The 20,347-nt window shown below is 38.1% G+C and overlaps 1 protein-coding gene across 4 annotated transcripts in view; it reads left to right on the forward strand.

The window, feature by feature from the left end:
* LOC139969242 (cGMP-dependent protein kinase 1-like) overlaps positions 1–20,347 on the forward strand; it is a 156,106-nt gene that overhangs the window by 67,058 nt on the left and 68,701 nt on the right. Inside the window, exon 1 of one of the 4 annotated variants that reach the window (XM_071974152.1) lies at positions 1,138–2,070. The exons of the other annotated variants lie outside the window; for them this stretch is intronic. Coding sequence (XP_071830253.1) covers positions 1,775–2,070 — 296 coding nt within the window. The 5' untranslated portion in view covers positions 1,138–1,774. Of the gene's footprint in view, positions 1–1,137; positions 2,071–20,347 lie in introns of those variants that run through there. 4 annotated transcript variants of the gene reach the window in all.

A 20,347-nucleotide genomic window follows, 5' to 3' on the forward strand; every position in this document is an offset into this window, starting at 1 on the left:
CTGAATGTTTTTTTTTTCTGTAAGAACTAAGATACATGTTGTATGCATTTAGGGGGAAGGAGTGGGGGAGGGGGGGGGGTGACTGTACTAGTTGCGTTTAACCTGCAACGCTAATTTGAGACAGGTCTAATAGACTGCAAGAAAATTGATATATTTATAATGCTCAGAGCCTACAACATATATATATATATATATATGCGTGTATCTCTTACTTCCGGCCTTTTGCATGCTCTTTTCTGCCTTAAAATGTCGCTTGTTTTAAAATTCCAAGACTCTCCTGCAGTATATGTTCCTTCACGTAGATGAAAGTTTGTGAATCCTTAGAGAGGAAGACAACCTTCGAAACAACCCACTTGATTTACCTCTCTCCGTGCAGGGTGACACCTTATTGTCCATTAAAGGTGTTCTCTAATTACGAGAGCTTGCAAGCGGTGTTCATGTAGAAAACTGCTGCATTCTGTAACGTGATTTTCTGCCTAGAGGAGACATACAGTCAAGGAACACTTAAAACTACTTAGTCAATATTCTGGAGTTGTATGTATGCCGCAGTCTGAATACACCGCATGCTCTTCTATGCCGCCTCCTCATTCACAAGACTTTCCTGATGATAGTTCGTTAAACGATTATGTTGTTGGGTAAGGGATTTATTGGAAGGAATACGTCGGGATCTTTTGATCTTTTAATGTGTCGGCTGGTTTAGATGCTTCGTCAACGAATATTCAAGGAGTGCAATTTCTCGAGATGTCACAAGAGAGAGAGAATACCATTGATTGCATTCGCTCCGAGATTGTTTTATCTGTTTACGTAACTTGGCTGGTTTATTGAGACAACACAGTGTTCTCTAGTACAGGAAACCTGTGCTGTGTAAGTTGCATGACTCGTTCAAGGACATAACAAATCAAACTATTCTACGTCATTTACACGTCAAGGCTTAAACTAATTGACAGTTCACGCTTTATGCATAATGGAAGTGACTTGCCAGAATGATATTTTTTCTCGGTCGATACTCGATCTGAACAGCAATTCCTAAATTGCTCGAATTAGATGCTCTGAGAGACCCCCCCCCCACACACACATCCGCTTGGAGACGTTTCGAGTTCAGTTCATAGTTTTTGTCATTCAACATCGCAGAAAGACCATCACAATTGTGTGTAATGGTGGCTGATTGCTGCTGAATCTAGCACGATTTGGGAGCTTTTCTTCCGAGGAGGAGAAGTTGCTATATCCAGCATTCACAAGACCCGTAAACGTGCGGTGCAGTATTATCTATTACCTTCATGTGTTCTTATTGTTCTATACTGCTATGTATTTCTGTGACTTGTCAGGTCTTCCTCTGAGCCTGCAGATGGTAATTAGTAAGTCACACATAGCATTGGTAATGACCAATTGATCAGTTTGCTGTTGTCATTATTTACGTCTCAAGACGTTCGTACCCTGGAGATGTTCATTCCAAGCCCAACCAATAGCGGTGGAATTTCCCACTCAACTACGTTGAATTGTGGCTTCCCCGCATTACCGCAATAAAACAGCTTCGGTCCATTGGTACAAACATTCCGACTTTTGCGCGAAGATTGTGAACGACCCAAATTCTGGCAACGAAGTTAACGAGATTGAACAAACAATCGCAGAACAAACACTAACGAGTGAAAGATGTAGTGCTGTGTTTGATTACTGATAGGAACCATATCGGCGAGATGATAGAGGGCAAATGTACCGTGTGTTTCTGCATTGTAAAAACTAAATCCCCAAGGGGATATCAGAAACAGCATTTCAAATGAGAAACATGGCGAGTTTGAGGGACCTGCAGTATGCTTTGCAAGAAAAAATAGAAGAATTGCGACAGCGAGACGAACTGATCGATGAGTTAGAGTTGGAACTGGACGAGAAGGATACTCTGATACAGCGGTTACAAAATGAATTGGATAAGTATAGGTCCGTTATCCGGCCCGCAACCAAGCAGGCTATGGTAGTACAGAGGAAACAAAAGCGATGTGGCATATCTGCAGAGTCTGCGCAGGAAATTCAGGAGACCGCCCTTGAGAACCTTAAGAGACATCCAAAGCCATCCGCGTAAGTTTTATATCATTCCTCGCGAGCCCAAACTCTTTTATGTAAGGTACAGCATGTCCATATCGTTTTAATTGAATGGATAGTTTTACATACCATAACATACGAAATTGTAATGCCGAAACACTCTCACGTAGTGTACCTCATAAAATGATTCGTTATCTTCATTTATTTATTGTTTCCTCGTATTTGTCTAGCATAAATAAAACATTTCGTGATTAAAACAGAATCCAAACTTCTACACACGTATACGCATGTAGTATATTCATACCACGTTAGACAATGCAGTACAAGAACACAACATGTGACAGGTGTTTTCAGATCGTATTTCGTGTACTACAAAGATTAGTACAGCTGGTTGTGTTCACATCTAGGACGGCGCCGCTGCCTCCCAATTTATCTGATGTTTAAATTACCGAAGTGTTGCACACTTAAAATATCAGCACAAACAGCTTAGGCCTGCAACCCCACCATGGACCTTTAGACTATATTATGCATGGCCACTCAAAAAGTTACTTCTATCCTCCAGGAAATGAATGTAATGGTTAGTAATATTATTTCCCAAATTTCTGTCTCTTTTCAATAAGAAGCTAAAGCATGGTCAACCTATCTTAATACAAGAACAGGTTTTTGTTGTTGAGAAAAAGTGTTAATGGAGAAATGCCCTTTTCATGAAAAATTCAGAAAAGTGTTATTACTTGATAGTGGCCTTAGCCTTTCTTATTAAACAATTAAAATATAGTAATCAAATAGTGGAAGTTTTGGTACATAATGTTAATTTAGTTGTGGAGTTTTGAGGTGATTTTGTGGTTCTTCCTTGAGGCTAAGTCACATGTCCCACTACCATTCAAGATTTGTGCCCCCTACATTTATTGAACCCTCTTCCACCTTTCTATTAAATATGTCCCTTCTTTATACTTTTGAACATGACTTCATTTCATTTTGCACACACTTTGAAGTTCTCAATTTATTATATATCTGTCTGACAAGTTGACATTATTTCTCATCCAAACAAGATATTTTGATAGAAAACAAAAGAAGCAGTATTTAGAATCCTTGTTGCTCTCCTGTTTGCTTGGTTCCATCCAGTCAAGATGAATGAAGTTCATGTGGCTATCCTGCCACACATGGCTATCCTGCCACACATGGCTATCCTGCCACATGTGGCTATCCTGCCACACATGGCTATCCTGCCACCATGGCTATCCTGTCACCATGGCTGTCCTGCCACACATGGCTATCCTACCACCATGGCTATCCTGTCACCATGGCTGTCCTGCCACACATGGCTATCCTGCCACACATGTCTATCCTGCCACACATTGTCTATCCTGCCACATGTGACTATAATCCTATATGTGGCTATCCTGCCACACATGGCTATCCTGCCACACATGGCTATCCTGACACACATGGCTATCTTGCCACACATGGCTATCCTGCCACATGACATGGCTATCCTGCCACATGACATGGCTATCCTGCCACACATGGCTATCCTGCAACATACATGGCTATCCTGCCACCATGGCTATGCTGCCACACATGGCTATCCTGCCACACATGGCTATCTTGCCACACATGGCTATCTTGCCACACATGGCTATCCTGCCACATGACATGGCTATCCTGCCACACATGGCTATCCTGCAACGTACATGGCTATCCTGCCACACATGGCTATCCTGCCACACATGGCTATCCTGCCACACATGGCTATCCTGCCACTTTGGCTATCCTGCCACATGTGGCTATCCTGCCACATGGCTGTCCTGCCACATGTGGCTATAATCCTATATGTGGCTATCCTGCCACATGTTGCTATCCTGTCACACATGGCTATCCTGCCACACATGGCTATCTTGCCACACATGGCTATCCTGCCACATGACATGGCTATCCTGCCACACATGGCTATCCTGCAACGTACATGGCTATCCTGCCACACATGGCTATCCTGCCACACATGGCTATCCTGCCACACATGGCTATCCTGCCACTTTGGCTATCCTGCCACATGTGGCTATCCTGCCACATGGCTGTCCTGCCACATGTGGCTATAATCCTATATGTGGCTATCCTGCCACATGTTGCTATCCTGTCACACATGGCTATCCTGCCACACATGGCTATCCTGCCACGTACATGGCTATCCTGCCACGTACATGGCTATCCTGCCAAACATGGCTATTCTGCTATGTACATGGCTATCCTGCCACGCATGGCTATCCTGCCACATGTGGCAATAATCCTATATGTTGCTGTTCTGCCACATGTGGCAATAATCCTATGTGTTGCTGTTCTGCCACATGTGGCTATCCTACCACACATACTACCCTGCTATGTTCACGTGGCTGTCATGCTATATGTGGCTATATATCCTGCCTGAGTTAATGAATCCATAGGGGTTTGCCATTAGTCATGGTCTTGGTGGTTTAAAATACATTTCTTGTGCTTGTTTCAGTACTATTAAAATAATTGCTGTCTCTTCCAGATGGCTCTTTGTTCTAGCATACTTCAGATTTACCATACAACAATACATGGACTCTCAATGGCTCAATGCTGCATTCATTACCACCAATATGAGTTTCCTTTCAATGTCTTTATTAAACATTACTTAATCTTCAAAAAGAGTTTCCTTTATTATGTTTTTAATCTCTTAAACATAATGTTAGATTATCATTCCTCTGAATTGCTGCCCTGTAGTTAGCTTTGTTTGCTTACTTGTTTTTTCTTTGGTGGAATATCATGAAAAAGTTGTAAAGAATCAATCACTCATTAACTATGATAGTTTGATTAGTGCAATCTGCAGTGTCAACAAGCAAAAACCTGTTTTCATATTGTCATTATTGACACTGTAGAGAGTAATGTAAGGGAAAGTAAACATGAGAGAACCATGCATGTACTGATCAAGTAGTTTAAACCACAGCAATCGAAGCTTCTTTGTATACTATCACACTAACATGTACATACATAATCTCTAACATGCCACCTTGCTAAAGTTTGTGAAGGTTCTGTTGCAAACTGGGTATGCAATGATATGTCTATATATTTCGATCGTAATCAATATGGTAGTGTTAAAGGTTCCTCTACTACGCATTGCTTAATTGAACTTCTTGATGTTTTCTATAAAGGTACTGATATAGGTAATACGGTAGGGTGGCTTGTGGTGACTGACTTTACTAAAGCATTTGATTGCGTAGACCACCTTAGCTATCAAAAGATTGTATGAGTTAGGTGTTAGAGGCGAAGTTGTACCTTGGATAGCTGATTTTCTCACCTCTCATCAGCAAAGGGTAAAATACAATTCTGCCATCTCAACATGGGAAACACTAAATTGTGGTGTTCCGCAGGGAACAAATTTGGACCACTGATATTCGTTGGTATAATAAATAATGCTTTAGAAAAGGCTAGTTGATAATGTGAGCCTGGCGCAGATTCGCATGGTTACTCAGCCAAGCTAGATTGGTCAGGATGTTCACAATCTTGATATATGGGCTACTAATAATCACCTCGAGCTCAATCCATCGAATATAAGCTCATGCAAATTTATTTTAAAAGGCAGCCTCATATTAGGGATGCACCGGATCCAAATTTTTGGATCCGGCCGGAACCGGATTTTGCCGGATAGTACGTGAAATCGGGCCGGATAAAATCCGGCCGGAACCGGATTTTTTCATTACACAAAAGAAAATCATTAATAAGAAGTAGAAGTATGAAACAAGGAGCAAATCTTAGGTGAGGTATATATGCATATTATAAAGAAGGTGAAATTAAGACCCCATTTATGAGATTAAATATGACTTGAAGTGGTGTAATCTACATTCTTTAATAAAATAACTACAATATTAAACTGATGAAGGCTGCAAGAAATGATTTCACTGCAAACTGTATTTGTTGTATATAGCTTCATATAATTACAGTAGTTGTATTGTTTTGGTTGATCTTTAGAAACAGTGGGTCAGACCATTGAGAAAATTAAATTAAACATGTTAAACCTAATTTTTCCTTACTTTGAATGTTTTTATTAATTTTTGGAAATAGTTTACATTGATTTAAGTTAATACCAACACCTTTTTAAGGGATGATTCAGGCCAGATTTTGAAAAAGATCCTGCCGGATTTTGAAAAATATCCGGCCGGAACCGGGTAATTTCTCACTATCCGGCCGGATAGTCCGGCCTGACCGGATATCCGGTGCATCCCTACCTCATATAACACATTCGCTTATGATTGGCGGTAACGAGCTTGGAAGTTGTGGTTGAGACCAATCTTCTGGGACTGAGGGTACAGTCGGATCTGAGCTGGGAATAACTGGTCAATTAGCATGATTACTAAGAGCAGTCTTAGATTAGTTAAATAAGTTAAAACGATTTGGGGTTCCCATCAAAGATTTGGTGTCTGTTTATAAAGCTTATGTTCGCCCTGTTGTGGAATATGCTACTCATGTGTGGCATGATGGCATTACTGCTGTTCAGGCCAACCGTCCGGAGCGTATCCAGAAACGAGCGTGTCGTATCTTTATAGGTGCCAACTACAACTCGTACACCAAGGCCAGTCGCTGGGAAATAGGCCAGTTGAACTTTGTACCAATTTCGCCATAGGATGTACTAAGTCTGAGATATATGCCGAGCTGTTCCCTGCTACCCATAACACGCATGGCATCTCCTTAAGAAACCCCACACCCCACCAAGAAATTAAGTATAAGACGAACAGGTATGGAAATAGTGGTAATACCTTTTTTTGCGTAGACTTATAAACGAATGATTTTGGTGTGTTTGTACCTGGTCGGTCATATTATTTAGCTATTAAGCACAAGGGAGGGTGGAGGGGGGGTGGTATTACTACTGAATTTTCCTTTTAATTTTGTAGGTTGTCTTTATATATTATATATTTTTGTCTTTTGTTCTTTTACCTTTAGTGTTATTGAGTTACTGTTATATTCCTTTATTTTTTATTGCCCCCCTCCTCCCCCCCCGGTACTCCTATGTAATTTGGCCATAATAGGAGATGCAATAAACTACTACTACATTTATAGATATGACTAGGAAGTACTAGTGTGCACATGGTAAATATAATCAATTTAATATTTATCATACTTAACCAGAAAGATTTGAAACAAGACTACACCAAAAAATACCCATCTGATTTATTGGTTATAAAACAAGTGGCAAAAGTTTAAACAGTCCTAGCATGGTTCATATTTATGGTTTCATATAGTAAACCATGGATGACTCATGTATGCCACTTAAAACACTGTGAAGATGCCCTTGTGATAAACACAGCTATTCCTAATTGCTTATATGGTGATATACATTCATATTCCATAGAACACATATATATGCAAATGGCTAGCGTATGTGATATTTCAAACAACATACTACAGACAAGCCTAGCTCGCTAAGACCTGAGCTTTTATTGTATGATTGCTGGATTTATTTCCAGGTTGACAACTCTGTAATAGCCAGATGTTGAAAGTGATTGATTACTGAACATTTCCTTAAAGTGCTCACAATGGACATAGCATCCATCTCTTTGGCATTCTTGATAAAGCAACTTAGTTCTTACTTTGCAAGTACTTTGCATACATTCCAGATTTAATACAGACTAGTAAATTACCCATTGGTTTGGAATGGTCCAGATTTGGCTAAATGGTGCTTTACACCGGTATAGACATATAGGTGTGTACATATTAAAGATACAAGCAAAAGTACAGTGTAATGTGTTCACGAAAGGAAACAAGGGTGGTATTGAAGAACTTAGCATGCCTAGACTCTGGATGTGTCACCTGATTAAATTCACTCTGGCTTTGGCTCCGAGTACATCATTTCTGTATGCTGCCTTGTTGGACGAACATAACGGTAATAGTAATTAACGACTTCCTACTTTATCGTCATCGCCGACTTTGCAATCCAAGGTCCCCCTCTCAATTTTGCAAGGTCGGTAAGAGTGACTTAATAGTTTGCCTTTTCTAGAAACTAAAAAGTACACACTTTCATTATGTTAGTAAATGTTGTGATATAACACAATTTTCCCTATAATTATAGAGATGTCAGTTCATCATAATGTTCACGATAATTATAGAGATGTGATGTGATGATAATGGTAGAGATGTTATGATAATTATAGAGATGTGATGTGATGATAATGGTAGAGATGTTATGATAATTATAGAGATGTGATGTGATGATAATGGTAGAGATGTAATGATAATTATAGAGATGTGATGTGATGATAATGGTAGAGATGTAATGATAATTATAGAGATGTGATGTGATGATGATGGTTAAGATGATGATAATGGTAGAGATGTGATGTGATGATAATTATAGAGATGTGATGTGATGATAGATATAGAGATGTGATGATAATGGTAGAGAATACTAGAGATGTAATGTGATGATAATTATAGAGATGTGATGTGATGATAATGGTAGAGATGTGATGTAATGATAATGGTAGAGATGTGATGTGATGATAATGGTAGAGATGTGATGTGATGATAATGGTGGAGATGTGATGTGATGATACTTATAGAGATGTGTTGTGATGATAATTACAGAGATTTATTGATGTTCATTCATCATGATGCAACTTCCTCTGTTGTGGTCAAAGTCAATTTGAGGTCAACGTAGGTCAAAGTTCGAAAAGTGTGAGTGCAGTATCTCAAAGTGATTATGCTTTCACAAACTTGTCACCTATCAAATGTAGGCTTAATCAGATGTGCTGAACACATTCAGGTATGCAAAGAAAATAGATTACCACTGGCTGTATGTGGTGTTTAGTATATACCAGTCTATGTGGTTGTAACTAATCCGAACGAGTTACTGGCTGCACTTGTATACTTACTAACCTGGATGCAGCTGTGATATGCTGGCTTAAGTTATTGTGTTTTCTAATCAAGTGATGACATGAAGCTACATATATCCTCTGTTTTGTACTTCTGCAGAAACATGAATTGTGTGGGTTAATTCGAGTAGTATCATGAGAGCCTTACAGTGCTAGCTTGTACTAATAAATGTCACATGAATTCTCTTGTTAGTTATTTATCGTGCTCTACTATTGGTTGCAGGAAACATGCCAACACACACACCCCTTGAAATGAGGTCCTCAACATATACACTTGCTACAATGTTTGCTGGTGATTTCAACATAATTTGTGTACTGAATTGATGATGTTTAGGGAGGTTGATAACAACAAAACAAGCATACTGTAGTTTAGAACTCTGAGAGGATGACTTTAAGGAAGAACTGTCTTGGTTTGTCATAGCCAAGGAATAAAAAGAGGAACAAAATAAGTAATGCTTAATATAATTAATGGCTAGGTTGGGATCATTAGCAGTGACCTAGGATGGGATTCATAAATACCAGTGACCAAGGATGGTGACCTAGGATTGGATTCATACTGGTCAGTGAGCTAGGATTGGATTCATACTGGTCAGTGAGCTAGGATTGGATTCATACTGGTCAGTGAGCTAGGATTGGATTCATACTGGTCAGTGAGCTAGGATTGGATTCATGCTGGTCAGTGACCTATGATTGGATTCATACTGGTCAGTGACCTAGGATTGTATTCATACTGGTCAGTGACCTAGGATTGGATTCAAACTGGTCAGTGAGCTAGGATTGGATTCATACTGGTCACTGAGCTAGGATTGGATTCATACTGGTCACTGAGCTAGGATTGGATTCATACTGGTCAGTGAGCTAGGATTGGATTCATACTGGTCAGTGACCTAGGATTGGATTCTTGCTGGTGAGCTAGGATTGGATTCATACTGGTCAGTGACCTAGGATTGGATTCATACTGGTCAGTGAGCTAGGATTGGATTCATGCTGGTCAGTGACCTAGGATTGGATTCATACTGGTCTGTGACCTAGGATTGGATTCATACTGGTCAGTGAGCTAGGATTGGATTCATGCTGGTCAGTGACCTAGGATTGGATTCATACTGGTCAGTGACCTATGATTGGATTCATACTGGTCAGTGAGCTAGGATTGTATTCATACTGGTCAGTGAGCTACCTGTAGGATTGGATTCATACTGGTCAGTGAGCTAGGACTGGATTCATACTGGTCAGTGAGCTAGGATTGGATTCATACTGGTCAGTGAGCTAGGATTGGATTCATGCTGGTCAGTGAGCTAGGATTGGATTCATACTGGTCAGTGAGCTAGGATTGGATTCATGCTGGTCAGTGAGCTAGGATTGGATTCATGCTGGTCAGTGACCTAGGATTGGATTCATGCTGGTCAGTGAGCTAGGATTGGATTCATGCTGGTCAGTGAGCTAGGATTGGATTCATACTGGTCAGTGAGCTAGGATTGGATTCATACTGGTCAGTGAGCTAGTATTGGATTCATACTGGTCAGTGAGCTAGGATTGGATTCATACTGGTCAGTGACCTAGGATTGGATTCATACTGGTCAGTGAGCTAGGATTGGATTCATACTGGTCAGTGACCTATGATTGGATTCATACTGGTCAGTGACCTAGGATTGGATTCATGCTGGTCAGTGAGCTAGGATTGGATTCATACTGGTCAGTGAGCTAGGATTGGATTCATGCTGGTCAGTGACCTAGGATTGGATTCATGCTGGTCAGTGAGCTAGGATTGTATTCATACTGGTCAGTGACCTAGGATTGGATTCATGCTGGTCAGTGACCTAGGATTGGATTCATACTGGTCAGTGACCTATGATTGGATTCATACTGGTCAGTGAGCTAGGATTGGATTCATGCTGGTCAGTGACCTAGGATTGGATTCATACTGGTCAGTGACCTAGGATTGTATTCATACTGGTCGGTGACCTAGGATTTGATTCATGCTGGTCAGTGAGCTAGGATTGTATTCATACTGGTCAGTGAGCTAGGATTGTATTCATACTGGTCAGTGAGCTAGGATTGGATTCATACTGGTCAGTGACTTATGATTAGATTCATACTGGTCAGTGACCTAGGATTGGATTCATGCTGGTCAGTGAGCTAGGATTGGATTCATACTGGTCAGTGACCTATGATTGGATTCATACTGGTCAGTGACCTAGGATTGGATTCATGCTGGTCAGTGAGCTAGGATTGGATTCACACTGGTCAGTGACCTATGATTGGATTCATACTGGTCAGTGAGCTAGGATTGGATTCATGCTGGTCAGTGAGCTAGGATTGGATTCATGCTGGTCAGTGAGCTAGGATTGGATTCATACTGGTCAGTGACCTAGGATTGGATTCATACTGGTCAGTGAGCTAGGATTGGATTCATACTGGTCAGTGACCTAGGATTGGATTCATACTGGTCAGTGAGCTAGGATTGGATTCATACTGGTCAGTGACCTAGGATTGGATTCATGCTGGTCAGTGAGCTAGGATTGGATTCATACTGGTCAGTGACCTATGATTGGATTCATACTGGTCAGTGACCTAGGATTGGATTCATGCTGGTCAGTGAGCTAGGATTGGATTCATACTGGTCAGTGACCTATGATTGGATTCATGCTGGTCAGTGACCTATGATTGGATTCATACTGGTCAGTGACCTAGGATTGGATTCATGCTGGTCAGTCATGACCTAGGATTGGATTCATACTGGTCAGTGACCTAGGATTGCATATGTGAATACCTTTGACCTCGGGGTTACAATCCTGTTGTAGCTATACATATATTAGTTCCATTGCATATAATTTCCCAGTGGCTTTTCTGTTGTTCATTCTTGTACTTGTATAATATTTAGTTTGTTTTAGTTTTAATAGTTACCTCAAAATATACTAGATCTCTGGAATGCTTCTTTAAGCCTGCTCAAATTGACATTTCAATGTTTGTACTTTCAGTTCAGGCCTTTATGTTAATCAGTTGTTTTATTAATTTCTTATTAAACCAAAACATGTTCTTTACTTCACAACAGAGCATCACCCATGGATGACACTCAACTCACTGATACATTGTAAACATTTTTATTATACAAGTAGGGTTGTCTTAGGGAGCTGACCTAATAGTCAATGTTTTAAACCATTGTAGATATTAGTTCTCTATAACTGATGAGCTTCAGTCTTAACAGGGTTCTATTTTAGGCCCACTTCTTTTTCTTATATACATTAATAATATTTCTCATTCTTCTACTAAGGGGAACTTTGTTTTATTTGCTGATGACACTACAATCTTATTTCAGAAGGATAATATAACTGATGCAATTCTAGAAGCCGAAAAAGGGTTTACTCATATTATTAACTGGCTTAATGCAAATAAGTTGTCTCTGAATTTATTAAAAACTAATATTCTTATATTCGACAATAAATTACATGATACTACTAACATTCCCATCAATATTGATGGCACTATTGTATTAACCACGGCAACTACTAAGTTTCTCGGTACTATTATCGATTGTAACCTTCACTGGAAAAATCATATTTCATATATCTGTAGTAAAATTGCCGGTGCAAATGGAATTATTTATAGATTAAAACATGTTCTTCCGAAAGATACATTATTGACTTTATATAATACTGTAATAATTCCACACCTGAATTATAATTTACTTGCTTGGGGAGGTGCAAATAAATCACTGTTGCATAATTTATATAAACTGCAAAAACGTGCAGTTCGTAACATTTGTATTGTGCCGTATATTGCTCATTCAGGTCCTCTTTTTAAGAGTCTGAACGTCTTAACTATTTTTAATTTATTTGATTATCAGCGTGGTATTTTTATGTTTAAGTTTAATAATGGAAATCTTCCTCCTATTTACAACTCCTATTTTCATTATAGATATAATCTGCATCATTACAACACTAGATCTATGTATTCTCTAAACATTCCATATTCACGAACTAGACTTAGACAGTCCCAGATTCACTCAAGTGGTGTTACTCTCTGGAATTCACTCTCATCTAATCTCGGGCAGGTCCAAGCTCTTGTATCCCTAGAAGCCAAATTTCAAACTTTACTGAAGCTCCCTAAATGTGGTGTCATGTTAAAGCTGAATTATTGAAGTTTCAGATTTTCATAATTTTTTTTAATTGTTTTGCCTATTCGAACAATTACAGCCGGCTAATTTGCATAAATTCAAATTGCAGCGTGACGTACGGGACATTTGGAATTCTATTTCCCTGCCAGCAATATGAACTTATTGAATATAAGTTATGTGGGACATGATACACCCTTCCTTCCAATAATTTTGACATATTATGTTTTTGGGTTCATCAATTAAATATGCTAATTAGCTAGTGTCCAAATACTGATGTCCCGTACGTCACAATTTTCAGCACTTTTTTTCAAGTTTTGATATGGACGAACAATTTTTTTTTGGTGATATTCTGTAAAGTTCTAATTAAGAACATTGTTCAACAAAATCCATCCCAAAAAAATTGAAAAAATATTCACAGCAAATCTAATTATCAAAATAAAAAATGTGACGTACGGGACAAAATGTGACGTACGGGACATAGTGTGGGGGAAACCCTGTATTTATACATAAAAAACATGCATGGGCTCCAATGGGGACCTCAACTGGAAACCTTTCAATGCTTACAAATCTATTTTGTTGAAAGATGGTAGTTGCAACTTATAATCCCTGCATGCCTGAAGAGCACAACATGGCTTCAAATAAACCATTGACTGATGACCACCAACAGCCCAGGTGTTGTTCAATATACTATCGGGAAGTCAATTGTGTGTGTGTGTGGGATACAGAATCATCTACAATGCTATTCAACATTGACATTGAATGCGGACAACTTTAAGAATGTTGAGTTTGCATTTCAACATTTTGTAGGCCTTTTGTGAAGTGTGACTATCATGACTGTGCAACAATGTTCTTGTGTCCTGAACTTAGTAGACATTGAGATTTTTAGTTACAAGTGTAGAGTTTTGCTCGCCCAATTTTTGCAGAGGACAAACACTCATGAGTTTGTTCAATAATCAGTATTAGATCTATAGAATTTTCTTTGTTGTACTAGTTTCATAGATGGACATTACATTGACATTACTGTGGACATTTTGATATGTTTTGAATGGGATGGATCATATTTCAACTTGAGGGTTAATAGTGGGGAATATGATACAGTGTTGTACAGTATATACCGGAAACAGTTTTGCACCAAAACTTTGCATCTTGAATCATTTGTGGTCTAACAAAGCTAGAATTGATGTTATGACTATTTGGTCTGGTAACCAGTATCAGGTCTATAGAGTTTTCTTTGTTGTACTAGTTTCATAGATGGACATTATGTGGACGTTACTGTGGACATTTTGATATGTTTTGAATGGGATGGATCATATTTCAACTTGAGGGTCAATAGTGGGGAGTATGATACAGTGTTGTACAGTATATACCGAGACAGTTTTGCACCAAAACTTTGCATCTTGAATCATTTGTGGTCTAACAAAGCTAGAATTGATGTTATGAGTATTTGGTCTGGTAACCAGTATTAGGTCTATAGAGTTTTCTTTGTTGTACTAGTTTCATAGATGGACATTATGTGGACTTTACTGTGGACATTTTGGTAGAATATGATGGATCATATTTCAACCTCAGGGTCAATAGTGGGGAGTATAATACAGTGCTGTACAGTATACACCGGAAACAGTTTTGCACCAAAACTTGCATCTTGAATCATTTGTGGTCTAACAAAGCTAGAATTGATGTTATGAGTATTTGGTCTGGTACCAGTATCAGGTCTATAGAGTTTTCTTTGTTGTACTAGTTTCATAGATGGGCATTATGTGGACGTTACTGTGGACATTTTGGTAGAATATGATGGATCATATTTCAACTTCAGGGTCAATAGTGGGGAGTATCGTACAGTGCTGTACATTATATATACCGAAACAGTTTTGCACCAAAACTTGCATCTTGAATCATTTGTGGTCTAACAAAGTTAGAATTGATGTAATGAGCATTTGGTCTGGTAACCATTATTAGGTCTATAGAGTTTTCTTTGTTGTACTAGTTTCATAGATGGACATAATGTGGATGTTACTGTGGACATTTTGGTATGTTTTGAATGGGATGGATCATATTTCAACTTGAGGGTCAATAATAGGGAGTATGATACAGTGTTGTACAGTATATACCGAGACAGTTTTGCACCAAAACTTGCATCTTGGATCATTTGTGGTCTAACAAAGCTAGAATTGATGTTATGAGTATTTGATGAATGTGTAGAGTAGATTTATACTTTACGCATTCCATGTTTTATGTAGTGGAATGATCTCACAAGTACAGTCACTGCTCTTTTCGATCCCCGAAAGAAGGAAATATGGCATTTAATTACAAATGACATTGTTCTGACATATCCAGATTAATGTTTTTATGTAGAAATCAGCTTGTTATGGTATATTCAGGAATAAAAATATGAGTTTTCATAGTCAATTTTTATTTGGACAAATTGTCCCGTACGTCACATGTCCCGTACGTCACAGGACAATTTTCATTTGTGTAATCACTGAACTGGAATGGCTTCATATTTTTTTCTAATATGTTACAGCTTAGCCCTTGGAAGGTTAGGCTATTCACTAGTTATAACAGCTTGATCACTGCCCTCCTAATTTCAGAGCGATTTAAGCTTTGCTCTTTAGCAAAAAAAACACAAAATTCTCTGGTCCCGTACGTCACACTGTACATTAATTAAGATGGGACCTAATTAAAGCAAGTGTAGGAAATCTTCATGAGTTTGTAATAAAGTAGCAGCAATAACAAATATGAAAACCTGAAAAAGTTTCTGGAAAATAGATTTTTTATAACTTTTAGACACATTTAAGTCTCTGAAATGTCCCGTACGTCACAGTGCAAATAGCTTGGACTTGCCCTCTCACTGAATTGAATATTACTTTATATACTTTTAAAAATAGGTTGAGGAAAAAATTGATGTCGACTTTATATTACATATAATTACATGCATATTTTAGACCAATCTTTAATGTTGCTGTTATTCTTTTGTAATTAGCACATTGCTAATTATTTTCTTTATTTCTTTTCCTTTCCTTTTGTAAGGGTCAGACTTGAAAAGCTTTGCTTATTCTGACTCCTCTACCCATCATATGTATATATATATACTGATTAAAAATTAATGATGATGGTGATGATGATGGTACAAATAAACTTGAAACTTGAACTGTAAAGTGTTATTTTCCAAAATTAAAAGAATTAAAGAACCTGAACTGATATTAATGGTTGTTAATGGTTTACATGTATTAATTTTAAGCCTAAAGGTATCATCCCTTAATCAGCACACTTCTGATACTATATGCTACTTTACTGTGCAAACCAAATTAAACTATATAGCTACAACCTCCTTTCCCTTGTTAGCTCATACCAGCATGCTGGTGTGAGCTATTGTTACAGTGCAGCGTCTATCACTCTATCATTCTATCACTCTATCATTCTATCACTCTATCACTCTATCACTCTATCACTCTATCCGTCAACAATTGGTAAAACCGCTCCCACTCGCACAGTGTTTGATGGAATTTCATGAAACTTGGACACAAGGACCATTGGGTATAGGGCCATCAGAGATGGTCCAAAATTTGGGGTCAAAGGTCACCTGTGGGCCGTAATGGGCCATTTTGTGGAAATACGCAAAATGCTTCTTCTCCTACAGATTCCATGGTACAATATTGAGGGTTTGTCACGATAGTACTATGGTAGTTTTACCTTCAGGGTGTTCATGAATTTGAGATCAAAGATCAACTAGGGGTCTTTTGTGGCCCGGGCCGCGGCCCTATATTTTCAAATTGCTCCTGTTTGTACAGTGTATGGCCAATTATAATGAAGCTTAGTCACAATGTTCCTCGGGATGAGAGTTACGAGGGGTGTTCGGAAAATTGAGGTCAAAGGTCATTTAGGGGGTCATCGGGGGTCATTCTTTGTAATATTTTCAAATATCTCAATCTCCTCAAGATTTTGATGGATCATATTTAAAGTTGAACTGATGATTGTTGGATTGTGTATGAATAAGGTGATGCCTAAAAATTTTTGGTCAAAAGTTAATTAATTACAATTAATCCCCATTGTTTAAAACAATCTGAGCCTTCACTTTTTGCCAAAGCTCCTTTAATTTGTCTCCCAGTTTCTGCAGTGTTTGTTTACATTTGTGGTTACGCTCTGCAGAGGCTGTTAGTGGAATTAAAGCAGGACTGGGAGTTGTTGTTAACTGTTGAACTGTAAGCATGAGAGCCCTATAGCCAATCAGCACTTGCCGATTCTTAGAAGTCTTTGAGCCTGAGGTATGTAGGCAGCTTGTGAAGTTATGTCTTGTAGGGAGTGCTTGTTATGTCTGCTAAGGTAGAGGGGGAGAAAGTTTAATAGGGTAGGTCAGGGGTATTGTTTGAGAGAGTGGGTAAAATAGGATTTAAAGGGGAAAATAGGAATTATAGCCAGTGGTGTGGCCAGGATTCTGCTAACGGAGGGGGGGGGGGGTTATCCCTCATGGGCCCAAAATTGGTTTTGTGGGACCTACATTTTTCAGCTCGAAAAGGTATGAGCTTCTGCACCATTGGTGCTCTAGTTAACATTTTCATTCGTTATTGTGTTTATATCAGTTGATTGATTACAAGAAATATAACGGGGAGATACATGACTTCATCTTCTGTAACCTGGCTCCCATCAACATTCAGTCCGTTTTAATAGACTTCAAAAGTTGGTAAATGTATTCATGGAGGGGTCCCTTTCATTTCTCATTAATTCTCATCAATTATGCATCACTCAGTTTTGAGGAGACAAATCACATAAGGTCTTTTGTTACATTTATTTCTCTAAAAATTACAATTATACAAACCATAATAGTTCCAGCAAGGTATGTTCAGGTTTTATTGTGCCGTGTCCACACAAAACAATGCTTAGACAAGAGAAATTTGCTTTACTGCGCCCGACAGGCTTTTCAGCCATGAGATAACATGTTATTATAGTTCTATAGGTAGTAATGTGGTAACATATTATCATAGTTCCATAGGTGGTAATGTGGTAACATATGATCATAGTTCTATAGGTGGTAATGTGGTAACATATTATCATAGTTCTTTAGGTGGTAATGTGGTAACATATTATCATAGTTCTATAGGTGGTAATGTGGTAACATATTATCATAGTTCTATAGGTGGTAATGTGGTAACATATTATCATAGTTCTATAGGTGGTAATGTGGTAACATATTATCATAGTTCTATAGGTGGTAATGTGGTAACATATTATCATAGTTCTATAGGTGGTAATGTGGTAACATATTATCATAGTTCTATAGGTGGTAATGTGGTAACATATTATCATAGTTCTATAGGTGGTAATGTGGTAACATATTATCATAGTTCTATAGGTGGTAATGTGGTAACATATTATCATAGTTCTATAGGTGGTAATGTGGTAAAATGATGATAGTTCTATAGGTGGTAATGTGGTAACATATTATCATAGTTCCATAGGTGGTAATGTGGTAACATATTATCATAGTTCTATAGGTCCTTTCTGGATATTGTATCATATGAAACTGGCATGGTTTAATACATGGTATTTAAGGTATAGTACTCTGGCTTCTGACTGGCTACCCCAGAAAAGAAATGGTTACTATGTAGGGATGTTGTGCAATAAACTAGTTCATGCTAATATTTGATTCCTTGATCTACCATTCTAACATGTTGCTCAGTATATTGAATCTATCTCAAGAAAATGAGTGTGAGGATAGCACTGAGATATTAAATTTACCACTTTGTTATTACATAGAGCTGTAATGTACTGTGCATTCCTCTTGCAAAGAACACTCACAGTAAATCAAATCTTTCAATTCAGTGTTTGACACACAAACCTATCATCTCGTTGTTTCATGTTGGCAACATTATCTCTTTCTTGCTTTCACTTGAAGTTCACATTACCTTATGTTGGAATGATGGAAATTCTGTCAGTAAATATGATACTGTCTGTATTTTTGATTAATAAACCGTGTAATGGGAACTGATATTAGGAATCCTGGATGACAATTACTCTTTGTCAGAATAAGATACTTAATACCACATACAATGATAAGTTGTCTGCTGGTGGATGTGCCAATAACATGATGTTTATGGCCAGTTCTTGTTGCAATGTTAGTGTACTGACCAGCGCTGCATGGGAATTGCTAACTTCAGTAATATGTAGACAACTAAGTTTCCATGTGGAACACAGTTGTGCACTGGTCAGCATATAATTAAAGTACCAAAAATCTTTGCTCAACAAGAAAATATATTAAAAGCAAATGATTTGGGTTGCACCTGCAGAAAGGTGGTTTGAGCTGGTTTGACATTAGATTCAGAATGCTCTCCAAAAAATAATTCAACAAAATAGTTCTGAAAGTTCTTTATAATTTATTGCAGTAAAAAGATAGTAGTGTCCAAAATTGGGGAAGAATCACAGTGACAACATTGCAGTGAAATATCTGTAATAAGTTGTGGAGGGCTGAAATATCTGGATAACTTAAGTTAATACAGAGCTAAATTTTCCATGACTACATTATGTGTACATAAAGTTTCAGCAAACTCTGGGGTTGTCACCTGGTTATCCCTTGCTCAATGTATATTTATAACTGTTGTTCAAAATTCCGTACCTTGCACTTAAATTCCGTCCTTTGCAAACATTTGTCAATGCTATCCCCCCCCCCTGGGTGTAGGTGATAAGAGTCTAACTTGTTGATACCTTGGCAAGTTTCACATATATTACAGCAAGTGCTTCATCTGAAGACTGAACTTTTGTGTATCAATATGTAAGGGATGGAATTTTGACCTACTTTTGTAAAGTACTGATCTTGGTGACTTAAGCTGGAATTATTAATACTGTAGGTTTATATTTACAGCATTACCACACCTCTCAATCCTGGAGGTCTAGTGCATTATAATAGGTTCAATGGCATAATAGGCACATCAAATAAGCACTACACAGGCACCAAGCAATGCACTTAGTGAAGGAAGGACAAATCTTAATCAATTTTTACAAATAAACAAAAGATATGTCTCTTTAATAAGTCCATATTTTGTTGGTATACTTAAGGTTGCTTTAAGTACAATAATTTTCATAACAATTTTGCTATCAGTTTTTTATGACCTGAATTCTCACTTAACAGGACTTGATGCCATTTGTTTGTATTATTTAATAGAAGATTACTTTCCTATTACAATAAATTGATCACATTTCTGCAATGAAATACGATTATTACTTAAAATCCTAATTTTTGGTACCAAAATGCTTCCAAAATATATTTCTGAAATTAAATCTGATGTCATGTTTAGACTTGTCATTCTTCAGCCTTGTGTTTGAAGGA

This window comes from Apostichopus japonicus, chromosome 6, assembly GCF_037975245.1.
Source record: "Apostichopus japonicus isolate 1M-3 chromosome 6, ASM3797524v1, whole genome shotgun sequence".
Taxonomy (NCBI): Eukaryota; Metazoa; Echinodermata; class Holothuroidea; order Aspidochirotida; family Stichopodidae; genus Apostichopus; species Apostichopus japonicus.